This window comes from Gossypium hirsutum, chromosome A02 (assembly GCF_007990345.1).
Source record: "Gossypium hirsutum isolate 1008001.06 chromosome A02, Gossypium_hirsutum_v2.1, whole genome shotgun sequence".
Lineage (NCBI taxonomy): Eukaryota > Viridiplantae > Streptophyta > Magnoliopsida > Malvales > Malvaceae > Gossypium > Gossypium hirsutum.
Window position 1 is genome coordinate 3,343,675 of NC_053425.1, and position 20,792 is coordinate 3,364,466.

General features: G+C 31.8%; 2 protein-coding genes across 4 annotated transcripts; both read left to right on the forward strand.

Annotated features, from left to right (window-relative positions):
• Window positions 1-482: 482 nt before the first annotated feature.
• Window positions 483-2,688, forward strand: LOC107960475 (uncharacterized). Its single transcript, XM_041091877.1, has 3 exons — window positions 483-748; window positions 962-1,360; window positions 1,597-2,688. The coding sequence occupies exons 1-3, from the start codon at window positions 483-485 to the stop codon at window positions 2,480-2,482; spliced, it is 1,551 nt and encodes a 516-aa protein (XP_040947811.1). The 3' UTR covers window positions 2,483-2,688.
• Window positions 2,689-4,924: 2,236 nt separating this feature from the next.
• Window positions 4,925-10,871, forward strand: LOC107957068 (uncharacterized). 3 transcript variants are annotated; one of them, XR_001700358.2, is made up of 3 exons: window positions 4,925-5,754; window positions 6,600-6,742; window positions 6,890-7,912. XR_001700358.2 is itself a non-coding variant. In XM_016892495.2 (3 exons), the coding sequence occupies exon 3, from the start codon at window positions 8,553-8,555 to the stop codon at window positions 10,638-10,640; it is 2,088 nt and encodes a 695-aa protein (XP_016747984.2). In that variant the 5' UTR covers window positions 5,020-6,371; window positions 6,600-6,742; window positions 8,390-8,552; the 3' UTR covers window positions 10,641-10,871. The 3 variants fall into 3 exon arrangements, 2 of the variants coding, with proteins under 2 accessions (XP_016747984.2, XP_016747983.2); XM_016892495.2 differs by lacking the exon at window positions 6,890-7,912 and adding an exon at window positions 8,390-10,871 and having other exon boundaries at window positions 5,020-6,371; XM_016892494.2 differs by lacking the exon at window positions 6,890-7,912 and adding an exon at window positions 8,390-10,871 and having other exon boundaries at window positions 5,044-5,754.
• The last annotated feature ends 9,921 nt before the right edge of the window (window positions 10,872-20,792 follow it).

Genomic DNA, 20,792 nt, shown 5'->3' on the forward strand with positions numbered 1-20,792 from the left:
ATTTTGAATTTCCAAAATGAAAATCAACTTGATTTAACAGTTTTACCCGACCTACAACTTAACAAAACTAAAATAGACGAATTCAATCACTTTATTCCGTTTAACTTAACTATTCCACACCCATTTTTGCCCCTTCACTGGCTAGGCTTTGAATGAAACGTGGAGAGCAAGCAACGAAATTTTCTGAAGAAAACTATACTCTCCTATTTGCTTCTTCCTCCTTATACTTTCTTCTGATGTTTCTTTCTTCTTTCTTTCTTTGTTTGCTTAATAATATCTGTATGTAAATTCTTAGAATTCTTTTGCTACTTGAAATTTGGGCAAAGCATCAACCTATTCATCTCTTTAAGAAGACCAAAACCAACACCCAAGAAAATAATCTACTAACCATGAGGCCTGGAATAATTTGATGAAGCAATTTCATTTTTATTCTTCATCTTCTAAATAATTTCACAGTATCTGAGAGTTGGAAAGAAAGAAAGATGGAAGTTCAACATTTCAGCCATCACCATCCTTTGGTCTTCATCCAAGATCACAGTGTTGCAAGCAAACCAGGTCTTTGCCTTGGGTGTGAGAAGCCTGTAGAGGGCTGGAGCTACGGCTGCAATCAATGTGAGTTTTATCTTCATAAGGGATGTGCTGAGTTAGAGTTAGGCCCCCAGATTCAGCATCCTTTTCACCCCGAACACCCTCTCACTCTTTTGCCACAATCACCTTATGGGGGCGCCAAACTGGTGCAGTTTGTGTTGTAAGATATTTCAGGGCTTTGCTTATAATTGTTATGATTGTGAGTTTGATCTGCACATCAATTGTGCTTTGATTCAATCATCCATTGCTGCAAATTTTCCTAATTCTTTGCATCCCCATCCTTTACACTTCATTCAAAACCATAACAAGGAAGTCGAGCCTGATTGCACCGGTTGTCAAAAACCAATATCTGGTCCATTTTACTACTGTTCAGATTGCAATGTGCTGAACTGCCCCTTGAGATTAATCACGCCTACGATCGTAAGCATCCTCTTATACTCTTGCCACAACCACCTACTCATCCCCGGAAATGTAGTTGCTCTTTGTGCAAAATCCAATGGAGCGGGTTTGTTTATTCTTGCTCTCTTTGCAACTTTCACCTTTCGCTTGCCGATTTTTTTTCACAACAAACACTCACTGATGCAAGTCATGAACACCCGTGGATGCTTATATCAAGAAAAATGTCATTTATTTGTGATTTTTGTGGCACCGCCGGAGAACACTCCCCCTGTTACTGTGCTACATGTCACCTTCTTGTCCACAAGAATTGCATTTCATTGCCACGCCACATCATGATAACACGACATTATCACACGATTTCTCTTTCCTATTTTCTTCGATAAAATCAAGTTGAGGATTGGATGTGCAGAATTTGTTACGAAGAAGTTGATATAAGCTATGGCCATTACCGTTGTCCTGCTTCTCGTTGCCATTATATTGCTCACGTATGTTGTGCAACTGATAAAGCAATTTGGGATGGAACAATTATGCTGGAAGGCTATGATGAGAGGTCCGAGGAAGTGTTGCGTGAACCTCGGAATTAATTACTGATGTTGTCGAACAAATTAGTATTGGAGAGCTAATGGTAGCAAGCGAGATCAAGCATTCCTATCATGATCATAATTTAAGACTCATTTTTAGTGGGAAGACCAAAGATGATGATAGTCAGTGTGATGGGTGCACGAGGCCTATATCAACCCCTTTTTATAGTTGTAAGCAATGCAAGTTCTTTCTCCATAAAGATTACGCTGAACTGCCAAAAGAAATGCGGCACCCATTTCACAAGCATTTGCTTACTCTCCCAAACTCACACAATGAGGATAATATTTCATGGTGTTGTGCTTGCTGTCGTTGGTATCAAGGATTTAGCTACCGATGCTACAGAGATTGCAGCTTCAGAATTGACATTCATTGTATGTTATTTTCGGACACCTTGAAGCATCCATGTCATGAGCATTTACTGTTTCTTGTCCACAACAATGAGGGAACAAGTTGCAGTGCTTGTTTCAAAAGACTAGACTCAGGGGCTGTTGCATATAGATGCATGAAGCGCTGTGATTTCAATTTAGATGTAGGTTGTGCAACACTGCCATTCACTGCTTGGTACAAGTATGATAGACATCCTCTTACTTTGACTTATTCTTATGATTCTGAGCCTTCTCGACTTCACTGCGATCTCTGCGAGAAAAAAAGAGAGCCATATCATTGGTTTTACTACTGTGCTGATTGTGATAACTCTCTGCATCTCAATTGTGCTGTTGAAGATCTCCCATATATGAAGCTTGGGAACAAACTCGAATTTTATCATCCACATCCAGTCACTGTTGTGAAAAACATCTGGAACTGCCCTCCATGTAAGGTATGTGGTGAGCTTTGTAATGGGCAAGCCCTAAAATGTAAAGAATTTGAATGTAACTTTACCGTCCACTGGGGTTGCCGTTGGAGACTCAAATGAAGCATTTCAATGGTGTTCCACTCAAGTTTAACAAAGAAGCCGCAACATCACAGGTGTGTTCTGTCCATCTGGATGAGTTTACCAGATTTGGTAATAATTGGTGATGGCCTTTGTTGTTCTTATCATGTTTATTATTGTTTTTTAAGTAGTAGAAGGTTGTGTTAGATGAAACATTATTTGTAACTACATAATGTTGTGTTTCAAAATTTAAATACAGGAATGAATGAGAAAAAATCATTAATGACATAAAAAATTCGGTACATAGACGGACAGTAATGGGAGCCAAATTTTTTTTTGAAATTTTTATAATTTTTTTAAAAATTTCTCATTATGTTTTTCCAAATTTTTATAAATTTGTAATTAAACTTTTTAACAGTTCTGAAAATTCTTATTAAGCCCTCTAAATATTTTAAGTTTTGAGAATTCTCATTAAGTTGGTGTAATTTATCTCCTCCAAATTTGTAATGATAAAAAATGATAATAGCATATTCAACCCCTATACTTTATCAAAATATCTAATATGGTATCTTCACTTTTAAAATATTAATTCTGATACTTAAACTTTAATTCCATTTATTATTGCCATATATCCTTCTAATAGAGTTAAAATCTTACACCAGAATGCAACCAATTGTATGCTGTGATGTGGCACTATTAGTTAGAAAAATTTTAATCAAAGTCAAGGGATTTGACAATAATTATACCAATATTTATTTTAAAGGCAAAAAGAAAAAGGATACATTAAGACGAACTCAAGCCCGACACAATTTAGCCCATGAAGCGTCTACCCTAAACTTAAATTTTGCCCTCACACTACCCAATTCAATCTAGGCTTAATATAAAAATGCCACCTAAATTATATTCATTTCTTCTAAATAGGTACCTAAATTTTCTTTTGTCAATTTGAGTACTTAAACTAATTTTTTTTCTCACATTGCTACCCTGTTAGTTCTCCATTAGTCGGCCATTAATCAACCTTGATCAATGATGAGGTGACCCAATCACCAATTGACACGTGGCAAAAAACCACAAGCCATCTTATTATTTGTATAAATAATTCTAAAAATAAAAAATTAAAAAAATTAAAATTATATTTTTGATTTTATAATTTTATATTAATATTTTTAATAACATTAATTAACATAATATTAAGAAATATTTTCTCACCCCCACTCCCCACTACTCTCCCATCCCTCTTCTTATCCCCACCATCCCCCCTCCTCAAGCCTCTCCCTCTACTAACCATTCAATTATATTTTCATTAGAAGAAAAAAAATTTCCCTCCTTTTTTTCTTCAACATTGATTCTTTTTCTCACAATTGCTTTCAAATCCATCCACCACATATTTGGAAAAATGATCCTCAAAAAAATAAACTTCGACTTTGAAATTTGGTGTTTTCATTTTCATGTATTGAATTTGTTTCCTATCATAAGTTTATATCTAAATAACAAAGGGAACAATTCAGTGTTGATTTTTGTGAGTAAAGATTTCGTACTTATTAGTTTTGTTTAGTGGACTCTTAATTTTATTTATAGTATTCTTCCACTTTAGGGTCTTATTTGTACTATGAAATTTTGAAGTGCAAATAACTAAATTAAATATTTTCAGTGTACAGATTGTTTGTATCTTTTACAAAAAAAATATTAATTTTTTTATTTTGCCATGTGTCGATTGATGATTGAACCACATCATCATTAACCAAGGTTGATTAACGAATAACTAACGAATGACTAACGAGCTACAAATGTGGGAAAAAATATAGTTTAAATACTCAAATTGATTAAAAAAGTGTTTAGATACCTATTTAAGAAAACGAGTACCATTTAAAGGATAATTTTGATATTAATCCTTCAATATATAAATAGATTTACTTATAATTTATTGTAATAATTAATTAATTAATTAATTAATTATGGTATATATGTCTAATTACGTCTTTCAATTAAATGATTCATTTGAAATTAATTGGATTTGGTCACAATGGTGTGTCAAATTGGTTGAACTAAAAATTGATTATTTTAATCGGAATTAAAGTAAATTATTGTGAATCAATTAAAAATTTAAATTTGAGATTAAAAGAAAATAATTCAATTGAAATGAATTTTTTAAAATTATATTTTTATTAAAATTTTAATTTTATTTAATTTCTATTAAATTGGGTTATTCAAAAAATTAAATAGAAAACCAATAATTTGATAGGTTTAGTAAACAATCCGACTTTTATAATATTAATCCAAACTAGTCAATAAGATAATTTATTTTAGGATAAATATACTTTTTGGTACTTGAACTTGACTTCAAGATTCAAATTGATACTTAGAGCTTTTTTGGTCTAATTGGCTTTTTGGTTCAAATTGGTACTTTCAAATAACTAAGTATTAATTTAGAAAAAAAAAATTTCAGGTACCAATTTGAACTAAGAAGCCAAGTTTGAACTTTGAAGTCATTTTCAAGTACCTAATTGCAAAAAAAAAGAAAAAAAAACCTTAGGAATCAGTTTAAACTCTGAAGCTAAGTTCAGGTACCAAAATGTATATTTCCCTCACTTTTCCAAGAACCACTGAATGCAGCAAACATTAATTATTGACAGAATATAATAGTTCTAGTGATTATGTTGAGAGTAAACCTTAATTTTCTGTTATCGAAAATCACAATCCTTTTTTCATAATTTCGCAAGTTTTAGTTCATAAACGATCAAGATTGCTTTTTTTTTTAGAGTGATTATGTTGAGATTTCCTATAAAATTCTCTTTTTATTTTCAAGGAATCTATAACTCTAGTGTAAATCAGGGACATTGTCTTTGATCGGAGGGTGTTCGCTGAAATGCTTGACACAAGCATGCAGGCGTGGGAAGCTATCAGCTTTGATAAACTTAAATCCCACCAACTCTTCCATAGGCGCCAACATATGAATAACCATTCCTAAAACGAGGTCTGCCACGCCAATTCCATTAAAGAGAGGCCTAAGCTAAGCTACCAAGCAACGACTAGGAAGAAGAGATGGTTTCAGGGTGAGGCATGTGCACCAAAAGGGTAGTGGTGGATGAAAGCCTTCACATGCTGGGAAGGTTGGCTTCCATATTGGCCAAGGAGTTTTTGAATGTTCAAAAAGTAGTGGTGGTGAGATGTGAAGAGATATGCATGTGGGGTGGATTGGTTAGGCAGAAGATGAAGCACATGAGGTTTCTTAGGAAGCGTATGAACACTAAGCCTTCTCATGGTCTCATCCAGTTTCCTGCTCCTGCTAACATCCTCTGGCGTACCATTCGTGGGTGTGTTTTTCTTTTCGAGGTTCTTTTCCCTTGTAGTGTGGTTTCACAGTTCTTTATTTGGTCTGTGAATGAAAAGGATGGAAATTTCTGGGTTTTTGACCCTTGGTAATTTAGGAAGCCTTTATTATAAACTTTTTGAGAGATTTTTTCTATTGATTTGAAGTTCTATGATTTGGATATTATATATTGCAAGAGAACCAAAGGAATCTGTGTGTTTTGTTATGTTTGATATCAAACTTAATAATTGGAGTTTGCTATTGATTTTTCTTATTAGAGATCTGTGTGTTTGTTATGGTTGGTTATTGGGAAAATGTAGGGAAGAAGTGAAAGAGAGTAGAATGAGTGTGCTTGAGGTTATTATTGTTGGATTGAGAGAAAACTATTAGTTGACAAGGTCTATGAATCTTATGGTGCAAAGGCAATGCATTTGGCTTCAGCATATATGAAGTGAAGTATATAACTGAGCTTCATTTTGACTTTGCTTATGGTAATTGATATTTGCTTTTATTGCGGGATGATTCCTCACAAAGACTAAGCGGGGAGTGGCAGCTCTCGCTCGTTTGAAATTGAAGGCTTATGGGAGGATTCCTGCACCATATAATAAGACTAACAGAATGGTTATTCTCGATGCTCTCAAGTTTTGCGGTAGTTGGTTTCTTTTGTGGAATTTAGAATTTGGTTTTCGTACTTGCTTCAGTGGATAGTTAGTCATGCTCAATGTTTTTATTGTTCTTTCGGTTTTTTTAAATTAGGGTTTTGAGGTTTCAGAAAGGACACAAATTGGTTGTGAAAATAGCATTACCCTGGAGTAAATATGAAATATAACATTGAACGCTTTTATGTAGGTTATCCGAAATGCTGAATGCTTAGGACTTGGTTTGGAGCTTTAGGAACTACTGATGACAAAGTTTATGAAGACATCAAAAGAGTCATTTTATTGGTTTGGCAGTTCTAGGACTTGGTTGTCCTTTACTCAGAGCCAGAGCAGGTAGGTTCTGTTTTTACTCGGCTGTTTGTGATTGATGTTTGTTGCACCTTTTCCCCCTCTCTTTTTCTAACTGTATTGTAGGTTTGGGTCAGTGGTTGGGCTATGAATTTATGAATATCACACTGTTGTGTCTGGTTAACACTGCAGACTCCTGGAATTGTCTCCTTACTGTCTGAGTCTTACAACCTACCAAGCAACACCGAACCAAACCTTTGACATACAGAAGAAAAACATTCCTTGCAATAAAATTAAAACTGATACAAAAACCACAACATCCATAGGGAAGCATCAAAACACCTCAAAAGGATAACCACAATGACACCTGCATACACCACAGTTCATGATAGCAATCGAAAAAGAGATCAACTTCAAGACATCATCCCATGTTTTCAATTTGTGAGCATCCCTTAGAAACTAAATAAACACCATAAAAGAAGCATCCAACAAATTGGCAGCAATGCTGTAACAGCAAACCTATGGCCTCCATGAGTCTTTAATTAGAACCCCAAATATCTTATACCAAAACAAGGAGCAACATCAAAACCTTCACAATTAAACACTCTTGAAAAGTTGCCTACACACCCTCCTCACTTATCCTTGGATTAAAACATGTTCTTATCACCCCTAAACACCACCAGTCAAAATCATATCTTCCTCAAGTTCAAAAAACCTCCTAGTTGAAGAGAAGACAATCGAAATCATCCTTAACCCACCAACCCTTATTCAACATCGATCAAAAGGACATTGAGCATGATTCCATGATAAGCTTGTTAAAATCTCTCAAGAAAGAAAAGGGTGATGAGCAGCATTCAACAGTGTTCCTCATCAGCTATGGCCTTCAATGATGAACCTCAGCCCCCTCAGCCGTTCGAGTTCACATCCTGATTTCGCTTTGATTTCGTTTCGATGATAGGTTTTAGAGACAAATTGTGTTTCGTCACATTCTTTACTTCAGGAGTTCTCTACTAATCAGTTACATTCTTTCTAATGTTCTTTCTATTTGTACGGAAAATATTGTCATATACATGCTCAACCATTATTCACCTTTTAATTTAATCTGAAAATTGCGGAATTCGATTTTGTTGCCTAATTTCTTTTTTGTTGATGCTTACAATTCTTTTCACATTTTTTTTCAAATCATGTGGCATAGCTTTTAAATTATTATTTGTCACGATAATAATATTTTACCTGTAATTGTTGATTATATTTAAAAAAATTAATTCAAGATAAATTCCTTATAGATATATTGTATTTTCGAATCAATATTTTGGTGTGATGTTTAGCTTAAAAAATATATGCTCTAAAATATATTAAATATACACTGAAAATATCTAATTAAAAATAATTCTAATTTTATTTATAATTAATTTAAATAAATTATAATAAATTAAACTTTAAAGCAAATTGAAACGAATATATATAGTAAAATTTTAAACGTAAATAGTAAGCTTTTAAACTTAAAATATATTATTAAATAAAGACACATTTTAATAAGATTGGTTAGAGTAAATTTATATATATTTCAATTTCTTAATTAATTTAAACAAGACTCAATTATATTATACAGAAAAACATTATATTATTTTTCAAACTCTAACAGATTTCATTAATTTATTAAAATTGAATGTTCCATATTCTTATCCTTAGGATGGAAATGCTTGGCGTATTATGGGAAAAGAAATATTGACAAATAGTCTCACAAGTCAACGACGGAAATGATTCTTCTCTTTAAGAAGGACAAAAGCAATACCTAAGAAAGTATACCAGAAATGGTGGAGTAAAGTGAAGCAAACTCGAGGGTTTTCTTGTAATGGATGTGAGTGAGTGTGAGAGTAGGACAGTGAGGGAGACCATGGAACTTCAACATTTCAGCCATCCACATCCTTTGGTCTTCTTCAAATATCAGACTGTTGCAAGCGAAGAAGTAGACCCAGAAGCAGCTCTTTGCCTTGGGTGTGAGAAACCTGTAGAGGGCTGGAGCTATGGCTGCAATCAATGTGAGTTTTATCTTCATAAGGGATGTGCTGAGTTAGAGTTAGCCCCCCAGATTCAGCATCCTTTCCACCCCAAACACCCTCTAACTCTTTTGCCAGCACCTTATTTTGGGGAGTGCGATTTGTGTGGTAAGGAATTAAGGGGATTTGTTTATAATTGTAATGATTGTATGTTCGATCTGCACATCAATTGTGCTTTGCTTCAATCATCCATTGCTGCTAATTTTCCTAATTCTTTGCACCCCCATCCATTGTTCTTCATTCAAAATCATAACAATGAAGTCAAGCCTGATTGCCCCGTGTGTCAAAAACCAATATCTGGTCCATTTTATCACTGCTTAGATTGCAGATATCCTAGAGTTTATAACCTTCATAAGGAATGTGCTGAACTACCCCTTGAGATTAATCACCCCTACGATCGTAAGCATCCTCTTGCTCTCTTGACACAATCGCCTCCTCATCCCCAGAAATGTAGTTGCTATTTGTGCAGAATCCAATGGGAGGGGTTTGTTTATTCCTGCTCTCTTTGCAACTTTGATCTTTCACTTGATGATTTTTTTTCACCACCAACAATCACCGATGCAAGTCATGAACACCCGTGGATGCTTATATCTAGAAAAATGTGGTTTGTTTGTGATTTTTGTGGCACTGACGGAAATCACTCCCCCTATTACTGTGCTACATGTCACCTCTTTGTCCACAAGAATTGCATTTCATTGCCACGCCACATCATGATAACACGACATCGTCACACGATTTCTCTTTCCTATTCTCTTCGACAAAATCAAGTTGAGGATTGGATGTGCAAAATTTGTTACGAGGAAGTTGATATAAGTTATGGCAATTACCGTTGTCCTGCTTCTTGTTGCCGTTATATTGCTCATGTATGTTGTGCAACTGATAAAGCAATTTGGGATGGAACAATTATGCTGGAAGGCTATGATGAGAGGTCCGACGAAGTGGTGCATGAACCTTCGAATTTGATTACTGATGTTGTTGAACAAATTAGTATTGGAGAGCTAATGGTAGCAAGTGAGATCAAACATTCATATCATGATCATAATTTAAGACTTACTTTTAGTGGGAAGACCAAAGATGATGACAGTCAGTGTGATGGGTGCACGAGACTTGTATCAACTCCTTTTTATAGTTGTGAGCAATGCAAGTTCTTTCTCCACAAATATTGCGCTGAATTGCCTAAACAAATGCCACACCCATTTCACAAGCATTTGCTTACTCTCTCAAACACACACGATAAGAATGGTTATTCATGGTGCAGTGCTTGTGGTCGTTGGTATCATGGATTTCAATACCAATGCTACGAAGGAGAGTGCAGCTTCAAAATTGACATTCAATGTATGTTATTGTCGGAAACCTTGAAGCATCCAAGTCATCATGAGCATTCACTCTTTCTTGTCCACAACAACCAGGAAACGAGTTGCAGTGCTTGTTTCGTAAAACTAGAGTCAGAGGATGTTGCATATAGATGCATGAAGCGCTGTGATTTCAGTTTAGATGTACGTTGTGCAACACTACCACTCACTGCTTGGTACAAGTATGACAGGCATCCTCTTTCTTTGACTTATTCTGATGATTCTGAGCCTTCTCAACATTACTGCGACCTCTGTGAGAAAGAAAGAGAGCCAAATCGTTGGTTTTACTACTGTGCTGATTGTGATAACTCTCTTCATCTCAGTTGTGCTATTGGGGAGATCCCATATATGAAGCTTGGGAACAAAGTTAAATTTTATGTTCATAAACATCCATTTACTATTGTGAAAAACATTTGGAATTGCCCTCCATGTAAAGTATGTCGTGAGGTTTGCAATGGGGAGGCGCTAGAATGTAAAGAATCAGAATGTAACTTTACCATCCACTGGGGTTGCAAGTGGAGCCTCATGTGAAGCATTTGAATGATATTCCACTTAAGTTTAAGAAACAGAGAAAGCACAAGAGGAGAGGTGTGTTGTGTTCTGTGGAAGGGTGTAGCAGATTTGGTAAAAATGGGTGATGGCCTTAGTTGTTGTAATATGCATTATGTTAGGTTTATGATAGTATTTTGAGCAGTAGAAGGTTGTGTTAGATGAAACATGATTTGTAACTACACATTTTTATCTCACTTTTCTATTTGATTATTATCCTTTCAACTTTTATCTAAAATTACTGATGAGTTTGAAAAATTGGTTTCTAGTTTGTCATAAGAAAATATCTTTATTATCAGAACCATGAAAATACTAAAATAATGAACATAATATTGAATTTCGAAATTTAAATACAAAATCATTCCTCCATTCATAAATTGTGAGTGCATTGTTAAGACCATGAAATGTATAAATGGTTTCTCATTTTTTTTTTCTAAAAATCATAAATTTAGCATTTGAAGATAAAAACATAATCGAATTTGGTATATCTATAAATGTTTATTTACTTATTTGTTATTTTTGCAAAGTGGAAATGTATGGGGTTTGTGACATAAATCAATCAAGATTTTGTGACCTTAAATCAACCGGCCATAAAAAAAAATGTAAATATGTTTTAGCTTTACAAGTTAGGTTAATTTTATTTCACTTAATTAGTAATTATTTGTACTCCATATTTAAAATAATATTATTATGCCTAAATTCTAGAAAAGAATTTTTTCTTTATTTGAGGTCTTTTTCTAATTTTTTTGAATTTTCCGTCAGAGTTTTTTGTAATTTCATTTTAAAGATAAATCAACACTTTTTACAACTTAGAAAAGAATAAAATCAATTTAGGAAAAAAGTCCTTTTTTTTTTCTTTGCCCTCAAAATATTAAGAAAAAAAACCCTTTTCTTTTATTTCGCTTTTTAATTTTTATTTTTATTAAATTATCCAGAACTAGATGAAAAAGTTAACGAGCTGTTAATTTTGATGATGTGAATGATTAATGTTTATGTAACATCCATGACAATTCACGTGTGCCACGTCAATAAAAATTAATTATGTTTATAAAATTTAAAAATATATTAAATATTAAAACCTAACATCTGACTTTTTTTTAATTATTATTTTTAAAATTTCAAATTCTTAAATAATTTAATATTAAGCTGCCAAATTTAAAATATTAATAAATTAAACTAAACGCTTTTTCCATTAATAAAAAACATTTTCTTCCTTATTCTTTTTTAAAAAAACCAAAATGAACTCTAAAAGATACTTCGATCTCTCGAACCCACATTCGAATCATTTTAAAATTCTAAACATAGCTTGTTGCACTTACAAGTAGAAAAACAAAAGAAAAACGAGCTTTTAACTCAAATGAGAGAATATTATTTTTATTGAATTGATGAATAAATCCATATAGTTCTCGCCTTTTATAGGTCTTGTAATAGCTCAAAGCTAAAAATAACAAAACTAAATATGAGAAAATTTGAAAATTTTATTTAAGTTCTCTCAAACTTTTTAAAAATTCTCATTAATTTTTTCAAAATTTTTAAAAAATTGTAATAAAAATTTTTAAAAGTTTTAAAAATTCTTATTAAGCCCCAAAAATATTTTAAACCTTGATTAATCCCTCTCAAAATTTAATGCCAAAATCCACCGTTGATTTTATATAACAAAAATACTATTATGCAAAAATTCTAAATTGAATTCGGGGGAAATTATTTAAAATTAATTAGATAACCTTTTGCATAATTTTTATTTTTGAATTAACTATTCCAAAATTATTCCTCTCTATTATATTTTTATTATCAGTTGAAGTCAAACATAATACCAGTTGAAGCGGACATAACTACAATGAAAGTGACCAAATTCCAAATTATTGTATTTTGATACCAAAATTCAAGTATTGTGTAATTTATCTCCTCCAAAATTGTAATGATAAAAAAAATGATAATGGCATATTCAACCCCTATACTTTATCAAAATATCTAATATGGTATCTTCACTTTTAAATATCAACTTTGATACCTAAATTTTAGAAATTTTTTAGGACTTAAATAATATAATTTTTGTTATAATTTTATAAGATACACATATTATTTTTATAATACATTTTTTTTTAGAATTTATAATTATAATTTTTTTTGCTACAACGATCTCAAATACTCATTTGTGTTTATGCTTATGATGTAATTTTTATAACTTGTAAAGTATAATTTTTTAAAGGTAGATTTTGGTGTAATTATATGCGTAATTATTCTAATTCTCATCTTCCCCTAGAAATTGAAAAGTATAAGCGGGGTGCTCCAATTACAATTAATTTAGTGGGTCCTACAAATTATAATACTTATAAAAACATGACATTCTTAACTAATTTCAAGTAATTACACCCAAGTTCAGTTATCAGATGACTTTTCAAATACTACCTTAGTAAAAATTAGTGATTGATCAAAAAAGTTAATTGAAAGCGTTGCTTCTTATTTTAAATTAGAGGTATTCATGGCTCGTGTGGCCTAGCCCGAAGGCTTGCCTGAAAAGTAGGAGAGTTTAGGCAAAAATATAAGCCCGAAATAGTTTTGGACAAAAATTATGGCCTGTTTAGAAAATGAGTTGGACCTCGAGTAAGTTTTTTTTAACCTGGGCCCAGCTCGAATTTGAAAAAAAACACTCTTTTTCTTATTTTTCACTGTTTTGCTGTCATTTCACTATTATGTTGTTATTGTTTAGATATTGTCTAACTCTTATTTTATTGTCAATTTTGCTACTCTTTTAGAGACATTTGCTTGTTCAATTTCACCTATCTTAATTTTATTTACGTATAAATATTTTTATTTTAATTTATTTTTAATTTATTGGGAAACATTTATTTTAATATTTTAAGTATATTTGGTGTGTTATGTTTTTAAAATTTTCTATATAAAAAATTTAATACGGGTGGGCCAGACCAAACCTATCAATTGGGCCTAAAAAACTGCTAAGGCCTAACCCAATCCGACCCATAAACACCTCTATTTTAAATCATCTTCTTTGCTGATTTAGGCTTAAGTAAAGAGATGTGTTTAAGCAAAGAGATAAAAAGGAAAAAAAAATCCGACAAACAAAATAAAAAATCTTGGTTGGAAAGAGAAAATATAAATATCAAATTCTTTATAACTTGTTTAAGAATATTTGGATCAACATAATGAAAAAAGAATGATAATGACATATTCAATCCCTATACTTTATCAAAATATCTAATATGATATCTTTACTTTTAAAATATTAATTTTGACACTTAAAATTTAATATCCTTCTAATGGAGTTAAAATCTTACATCACTTTGAATGCAACCAATTGTATGCTGCCATGTGGCACTATTAGTTTGAAAAAATTTAATCAAAGTCATGGGATTTGAAAATAATTATACCAAAAATTGTTTTAAAGGCAAAAAGAAAAAAAAACATTAAGACCAACCCAAGCCCGACACAATTTAGCCCATCAACTCATCTACCCTAAACTTAAACTTTGCTCTCACACTACCCAATTCAATCTTCGCTTATAAAAATTGCTGTCTAAATTATACATGTTTTCTCAAATACATTTTTAAACTTTTTTTTTGTCAATTTGAGTATTTAAACTATTTTTTTTTCACATTGGTACCCCCATTAGTTATCCTTTAGTTTGATTCGTTGGAATAAAAATAAAATAAAAATTAGCTTTCGGAGAGATGACTGAGTGGTTGATAGCTTCGGTCCCGAAAACCGGTATAGTTCGAAACAAAGAACTATTGAGGGTTCGAATCCCTTTCTCTCCTTTTGCTTGATGAATAGATTTCTTTCTTTATTACTTTTTCCTGACTTCTTAATTAAGAATCTTAATATTAATAAAAGGTAATGGCTCGATTAGGTGGAATAGCTGAGCCAGAAAAAAATTTAGATAGAAAATGAGTTGAAACGAAAGGAAAACATAATACTTTTTAAATATCATCTGATTCCTTCAATATATATAGTGTAATCAAATTGATTCCTACCTTAAGCATTGGATCTCTTGTCTCAGTTATCTCAATTAAAAGGAGTCATGGAAAGAACAGGCTCAAAATCACAATCAATTACTTTTTCAAATCCTGTTGCAGTTGCGCAAGCTCTTCCCGCGTGCCGTAAATAACCCACGAATAGGAAGAATCCTAGAACAAAATGAAAGGTAGCCAAAGTTGTATGTCTTTTTTCAACCTACTCAAGTCCAAACCACTGGGGTCTCTTATAGGTTCTAACCAAAGAGCACGCAGATTAAACGCATAGTTTTCCCTCCAAAAATGACTTCCTCCGTCGGGGAACACATTAGATATTTACCTAACCTAGTAGGTGTAACGACCTAATTTTCAATGGTGTCAAAAATGGTGATTTGAGATCACTAAATTCAACAAGTAAGATTGAACAAGATAGTAATTTAATATTTATGAGTCAAGTAAGAATTTAGAAAAATTTGTAAATTGGTGAATTTAGTGAATTAATAGAATTTATTAGTCAAACGGGTCAAAAAATGAGGTATCGAGACCTCAAATTTGAAAACTAAGCCATAAATATTTTTATAAATATTTATGGAGTGTCATTTAGTTAGTGTTAAAGTTTGGTTGAGAAATTTTAACGTTTGGGTAGTCAATTAAATAAAAAGGACTAAGTTGTAACAAATGCAAAATTTTCTAAAAGGATTAAATAGCTCAAGTGTTAAAAGAAATAGGATTTAAAGGGAAATTAAGCCTAAAAGTGAATAGGCTGGACGACAAGGGCAAGAAAATCAACAGAAAAATAAGGAAAATAAGGGCAAAATTAGAAATTCTATAATTTTAACATATAAAATAAGGACAAAATTGAAAAATCTAGAGATCTCTTCATATTTTCTCAGTTAAAACGCCATAGGAGGTCTGCAGAAAGCTGGTTTTCATATTTTTACATCATATCAAGAATCCAAAGAAGAACGAGGAAACGAAAAAGTTGCAGAATAGTTCCTAGATTTCGAAATCTTCTACAAATCAGTCGGGCAAGTTCATATGGTTGAATTTACATGTTTATTTGTGAATGATTGAATGATATAATGTGTTATTAAATATGAATTTGCTGTGGGATTGTGAAAATTATGTTAAAATGAAAGAATAAATGTGGAAATTCAAATTAGAAAAAATGCAGGATTGAGAACGTTCGTATCGTGACATGTGATGAATTGACGGATAAGACCATGGTTGATCCATGGCAAAGTTGTGAAACGTAGCTATGGTATCATTCATACTGAGTTGTGAAACGTAGGTATGGTATTAACCATACTGAGTTGTGAAACATAGGTATGGTATTATCGATACTGACTTAAGAAATGTAGGTATGGCTTTCCCCATACCGAGTTGTAAAATGTAGGTATGGTATTTCAATGAGGAAAACTATACTGAGTTGTGAATCATGGCATTGAGCAACGACGTACTCAATTTTGTAAGCCGTTTCCTTATTTGATAATAAGTAATACAAGAGGAGTGAACCAAATAAAAGAGATTGAGTAGTTGTTAATGTTGAGCTCAACTATATGAAGTATTATAACAGTGGTTGTGAATGACTAGGAACTTTAGTAAATGTTTTGTTATTGTTAGGAAATATTGTGTTTGGTAAGCATTACTTTTAAACCTATAAACTTACTAAGCTTCAATAAGCTTACTTGTGTGTGCTTGATATTTTTATGTAGATTGAATTGAAGTGAAATTGGTAGATCGGATCAACACAACAATGCACACTATCCAGATCAATTCCGATAGCTTTTGTTTTATGTTTAAAGATTTATATGGCATGTATAAAGTTTAAATGAAATGAAGTAAAGATATTATAAACTAGTTAACAATATTTTGTACTAAAACAGTTTTTAGTTAGCAGTAGTAGTTCGACTTTGAAAATTCACCATAAATTATGAAAATTGAATTAGAGGTTGAATAAGATATGGAATTAAATCCTATTAAATATAGTTTCACATAGAAGAAACGGTGTAAGCAAAAGACTTTCATATTAGGAGATACTTGAATTTTTATGAGATAAGTTCAGAGTGATTTTGAGTTCCCCTGTTCTAACTTTGGAAAATCATTAAAAATTGTAAAAGAATAATTATGGGTTATAATTTATATGCTTAAAATCCTTAATGAGTCTATTTTTAAAAGAACAAACAAAAACATCATCTGAATCCTTTATGAGGAGATAATTAATTTTTAGTGAAGAGGGGTCAGAACTATCAGACAGCAAAACAGGGGAGACTTTAAAGAATAAATTGTACATATTGGCTAGACCAAAAATTCTGAAAATTTTATGGTAGGAAGATATGTAAGTCTAGTTTCAGGAAAAATTAGCAGATCTTAATTTGGATTTCTGTAGCTCAATATATTAATCATTTAGTGACTATGACTCGAGTGAACAACTTTGATGTGAATATAAGTAAATAATGAAATTTTTGTGTAATTATTCCGTAAACTTCAATAACATCTTGTAACCCTGTTCCGGTAACAAATGTGGGTTAGAGGTGTTACAGTAGGCCCTTAAGCAGATTCGACGTTAGCCCTAAGACGTTGGTCTCTAATTAGAAAAGCAAATGCTTGAGCTTGAGAAGCTTATGGTCCAGTAGGCCCGTAAAAGTCACTATGCCAGTTGTTAGTCAACCTCAATCAATGATGATGTGTTCTAATCACCAATTAACATGAGGTAAAAAAAAATCACCTCGTTATTTGTATAAAAAAATTCCAAAATTAAAAAAATAGAGAAATTAAAATTATTTTTCTGATTTTATAAATTTATATTAGCATTTATATTAATATTAATTGAAAAAAATAGTAAAAAGTATTTCCCCACCTCATCTCTCTCCCACCTTCTCCCTAACATTGCTCTCCCATCCCTCTCTCTCCCTCTCCCCTCCTAACCCTCGCCCTTTATTAACCCTTCAATTATATTTTCATCAAAAGAATTATTTTTCATTTCTTTCTTAAACATTGATTCTTTGTCCCATAGTTGCCTTCAAATCCGTCCACCACATGTTTGGGAAGATGACCCTCAAGAAATAAATTTCAAGCCTGAAATTGGTGTTTTCCTTTTTTATGTATTGAATTTGTTTCCTTACAATAAGATCTTTTACAGTAAAGTGTAGCACAAGGGAAAGTGTTGAGAAAAATGGGATTATGATGTTTTAATTCTTGACTTAATGTTGTCCAGGTAGATGGAAGATGACAAAATCTCCATTTGAAGATCAAAGGAAATTGAGATGCAAGTTGTCTTTGGAGAAGAAGAGGGAGGGGAGAGCGGTGGTGGAGGAAGGAAATATTTTTTTTAATTGATATTAATATTAATATAAAATTATAAAATCAAAAAAAGAAATTTTCTAATTTTTTTATTTTGCTACGTGTCAACTGGTAATTGGGCCATGTAATTACTGACAAAATTGATTGACCAATGTGGGGTGGGGGGGGGGGAGGGGGAATTAGTTTAGCTACTCAAATTGATCAAAAAAGTGTTTAGATACCCATTTGAGAAAACAAGTACAGTTTAAAGAATAAATTTTATATTAAGCCTTCAATCTATAAACAGATTTACTTATAATTTATTTAAATTAATTTAATAACATCGATTCAAATTAATTCTTAAATACATTTAACGACTTAAATTTAAGTTTTAATCCTTAGAATTAAATCCTTAATTTATGTATAGTTCATATATTAATAATAATAAATATTATATTATGATACATTATTGATGTGGATAAAAAAATATGTAAAAAAATTATAAAAAATATTAAAAAATGAACCTTTGGATTAAATTCCATATTATTATAAATTTTATGAAAAAAAGTCTTTATAATAATAGTAAAAATTTTAATTTTTAATAATTTTTAAACTGATATTAAACTAATTCATATTCTTCTTTATCTGTTAGTCTTTAGTAGTTTCTAGTTATGTCTTTCACCTACAACTTATGAATGATGCATTTGTAATTAATTGGATTTGGTCACAACTGTACTGACATCGATTCAACTAAAAATTGATGATTTGATTGGTTTAATCACCGATTAAACTGTTAATCCAAAATAGTCAATAAAATATTTTTATTCTAGGATAAATATACATTTTGGTATTTGAACTTGATTTCAAGGTTCAAATTAGTACTTAAAATTTAGGGTTTAAATAGAAAGATAATGCACTTCAACACACTCAAACTCATGTCTTCCTGTATTGACAACAATGCGTATGCCAATTAAGTTAAAGCTCAATTGGCGATTTTAGACTCTTAAAAATTAATAATTCAATTTAATTTAATTCTTTAACCCAAAACTTTGAAGTTGGGCTCTCAATAATATATATTTTATGCTAATCATTTTAATTAAAATATTTTGATTTTCGATTTTGTCTCCTAGTGAGCAATCGATCAATCCAATCCAAAGATTTAACAAACTTTTTTATGAATCAAAATAGAACCAAATTCTCTATAAACCCGACAAAATCAAATTAATTTTTTTTCTTCTTTTATTAATTTAGGTTGCTTGGTGCTTAAGGCAATGAGATTCTAATTCCAGATAACAAATAAAATATTAGCTATTTCAAAATTTAAAATAAAAATAAAAATAAAAATTTAATATTTGAAAATAATATCCTATTATATTTCACAATTTCTTTTGAAGAATATCTGGAACTTTTCACTAACAATTAAAAAATCTCAAAAAAAAAAAACTAGACATCAATTCAATCAAGAAAATTACTGAAAAACTATTTTTTAATAAAGTAATAAATATTAATATAATGGTGTTTTCGTCTTTGGCTATTTGCATATGAAATGCTTAAATGAAAGCATTGAAAGTTAAATGTATAAAGATTAAGCCTGAGCTTATAAGAAAACTTAGTTATGAATACTATGATTGAATTATTAAATAATATTGACAACAAAATACTAAATAAACTTTTTTTATAAATATGTTTTTAATATTAATTTTTTCTTTCACTTGTGGATATGACAAAACTCGCTATATTTAAAATTGAAAGTCGATTAATTTGATTTTAGATTTCCAAAATGAAAACAAGCTTACTGGACCAACAACATACTCGACAAAACTAAAATCGACCCATTGAATTGCTTTAGTCAGTTTGACCCTACTATTGCACACCCTTAGTTTTGGTCCCTGAATGTAAGTATACTTGTTAACATCGGAACTGGTATCATTGGAATGAAACGTGGAGAGCAAGCGACGAACTTTTCCGAAGAAAAGTGTCCTCTCCTAGTTCCTTCTTCCTCTTACTTTCTTCTGATGTTTCCTTCTTCTTTCTTTCTTTATTTGCTTAATTATATGTATATCTATTCGTAGAATTTCGAAGATTGGGCAAAGCATCAATATATTCCTTTCTTTATGAAAACCAAAACCAACACCCAAGAAAATAATCTACTAACCATGAGGCCTGGAATAATTTGATGAAGCAATTTCATTTTTGTTCTTCTTCTTCTAAATAATTTCACAGTATCTGAGAGTTGGAAAGAAAGAGAGATGGAAATTCAACATTTCAGCCATCACCATCCTTTGGTCTTCATCCAAGATCACAGTGTTGCAAGCAAAGCAGCTCTTTGCCTTGGGTGTGAGAAACCTGTAGAGGGCTGGAGCTATGGCTGCAATCAATGTGAGTTTTATCTTCATAACGAATGTGCTGAGTTAGAGTTAGCCCCCCAGATTCAGCATCCCTTCCACCCCAAACACCCTCTCGGAACACAAACTGGTGCGATTTGTGTGGTAAGAGATTTCAGGGATTTGCTTATAATTGTAATGATTGTGGTTTCGATCTGCACATCAATTGTGCTTTGCTTCAATCCTCCATTGCTGCAATTTTTCCTAAGTCTTTGCACCCCCATCCATTTTGATTAATCACCCTTGTGACCGTTTTGATTGCTCCGGGTGTCAAAAACCAATATCTGGTCCATTTTACCACTGCTCAGATTGCACATATACTAAAGTTTTTAACCTTCATAAGGAATGTGCTGAACTACCCCTTGAGATTAATCACCCTTGTGACCATAAGCATCCTCTTACTCTCTTGCCACAACCGCCTACTCATCCCCAGAAATGTAGTTGCTCTATGTGCAGAATCCAATGGAAGGGGTTTGTTTATTCCTGCTCTCTTTGCA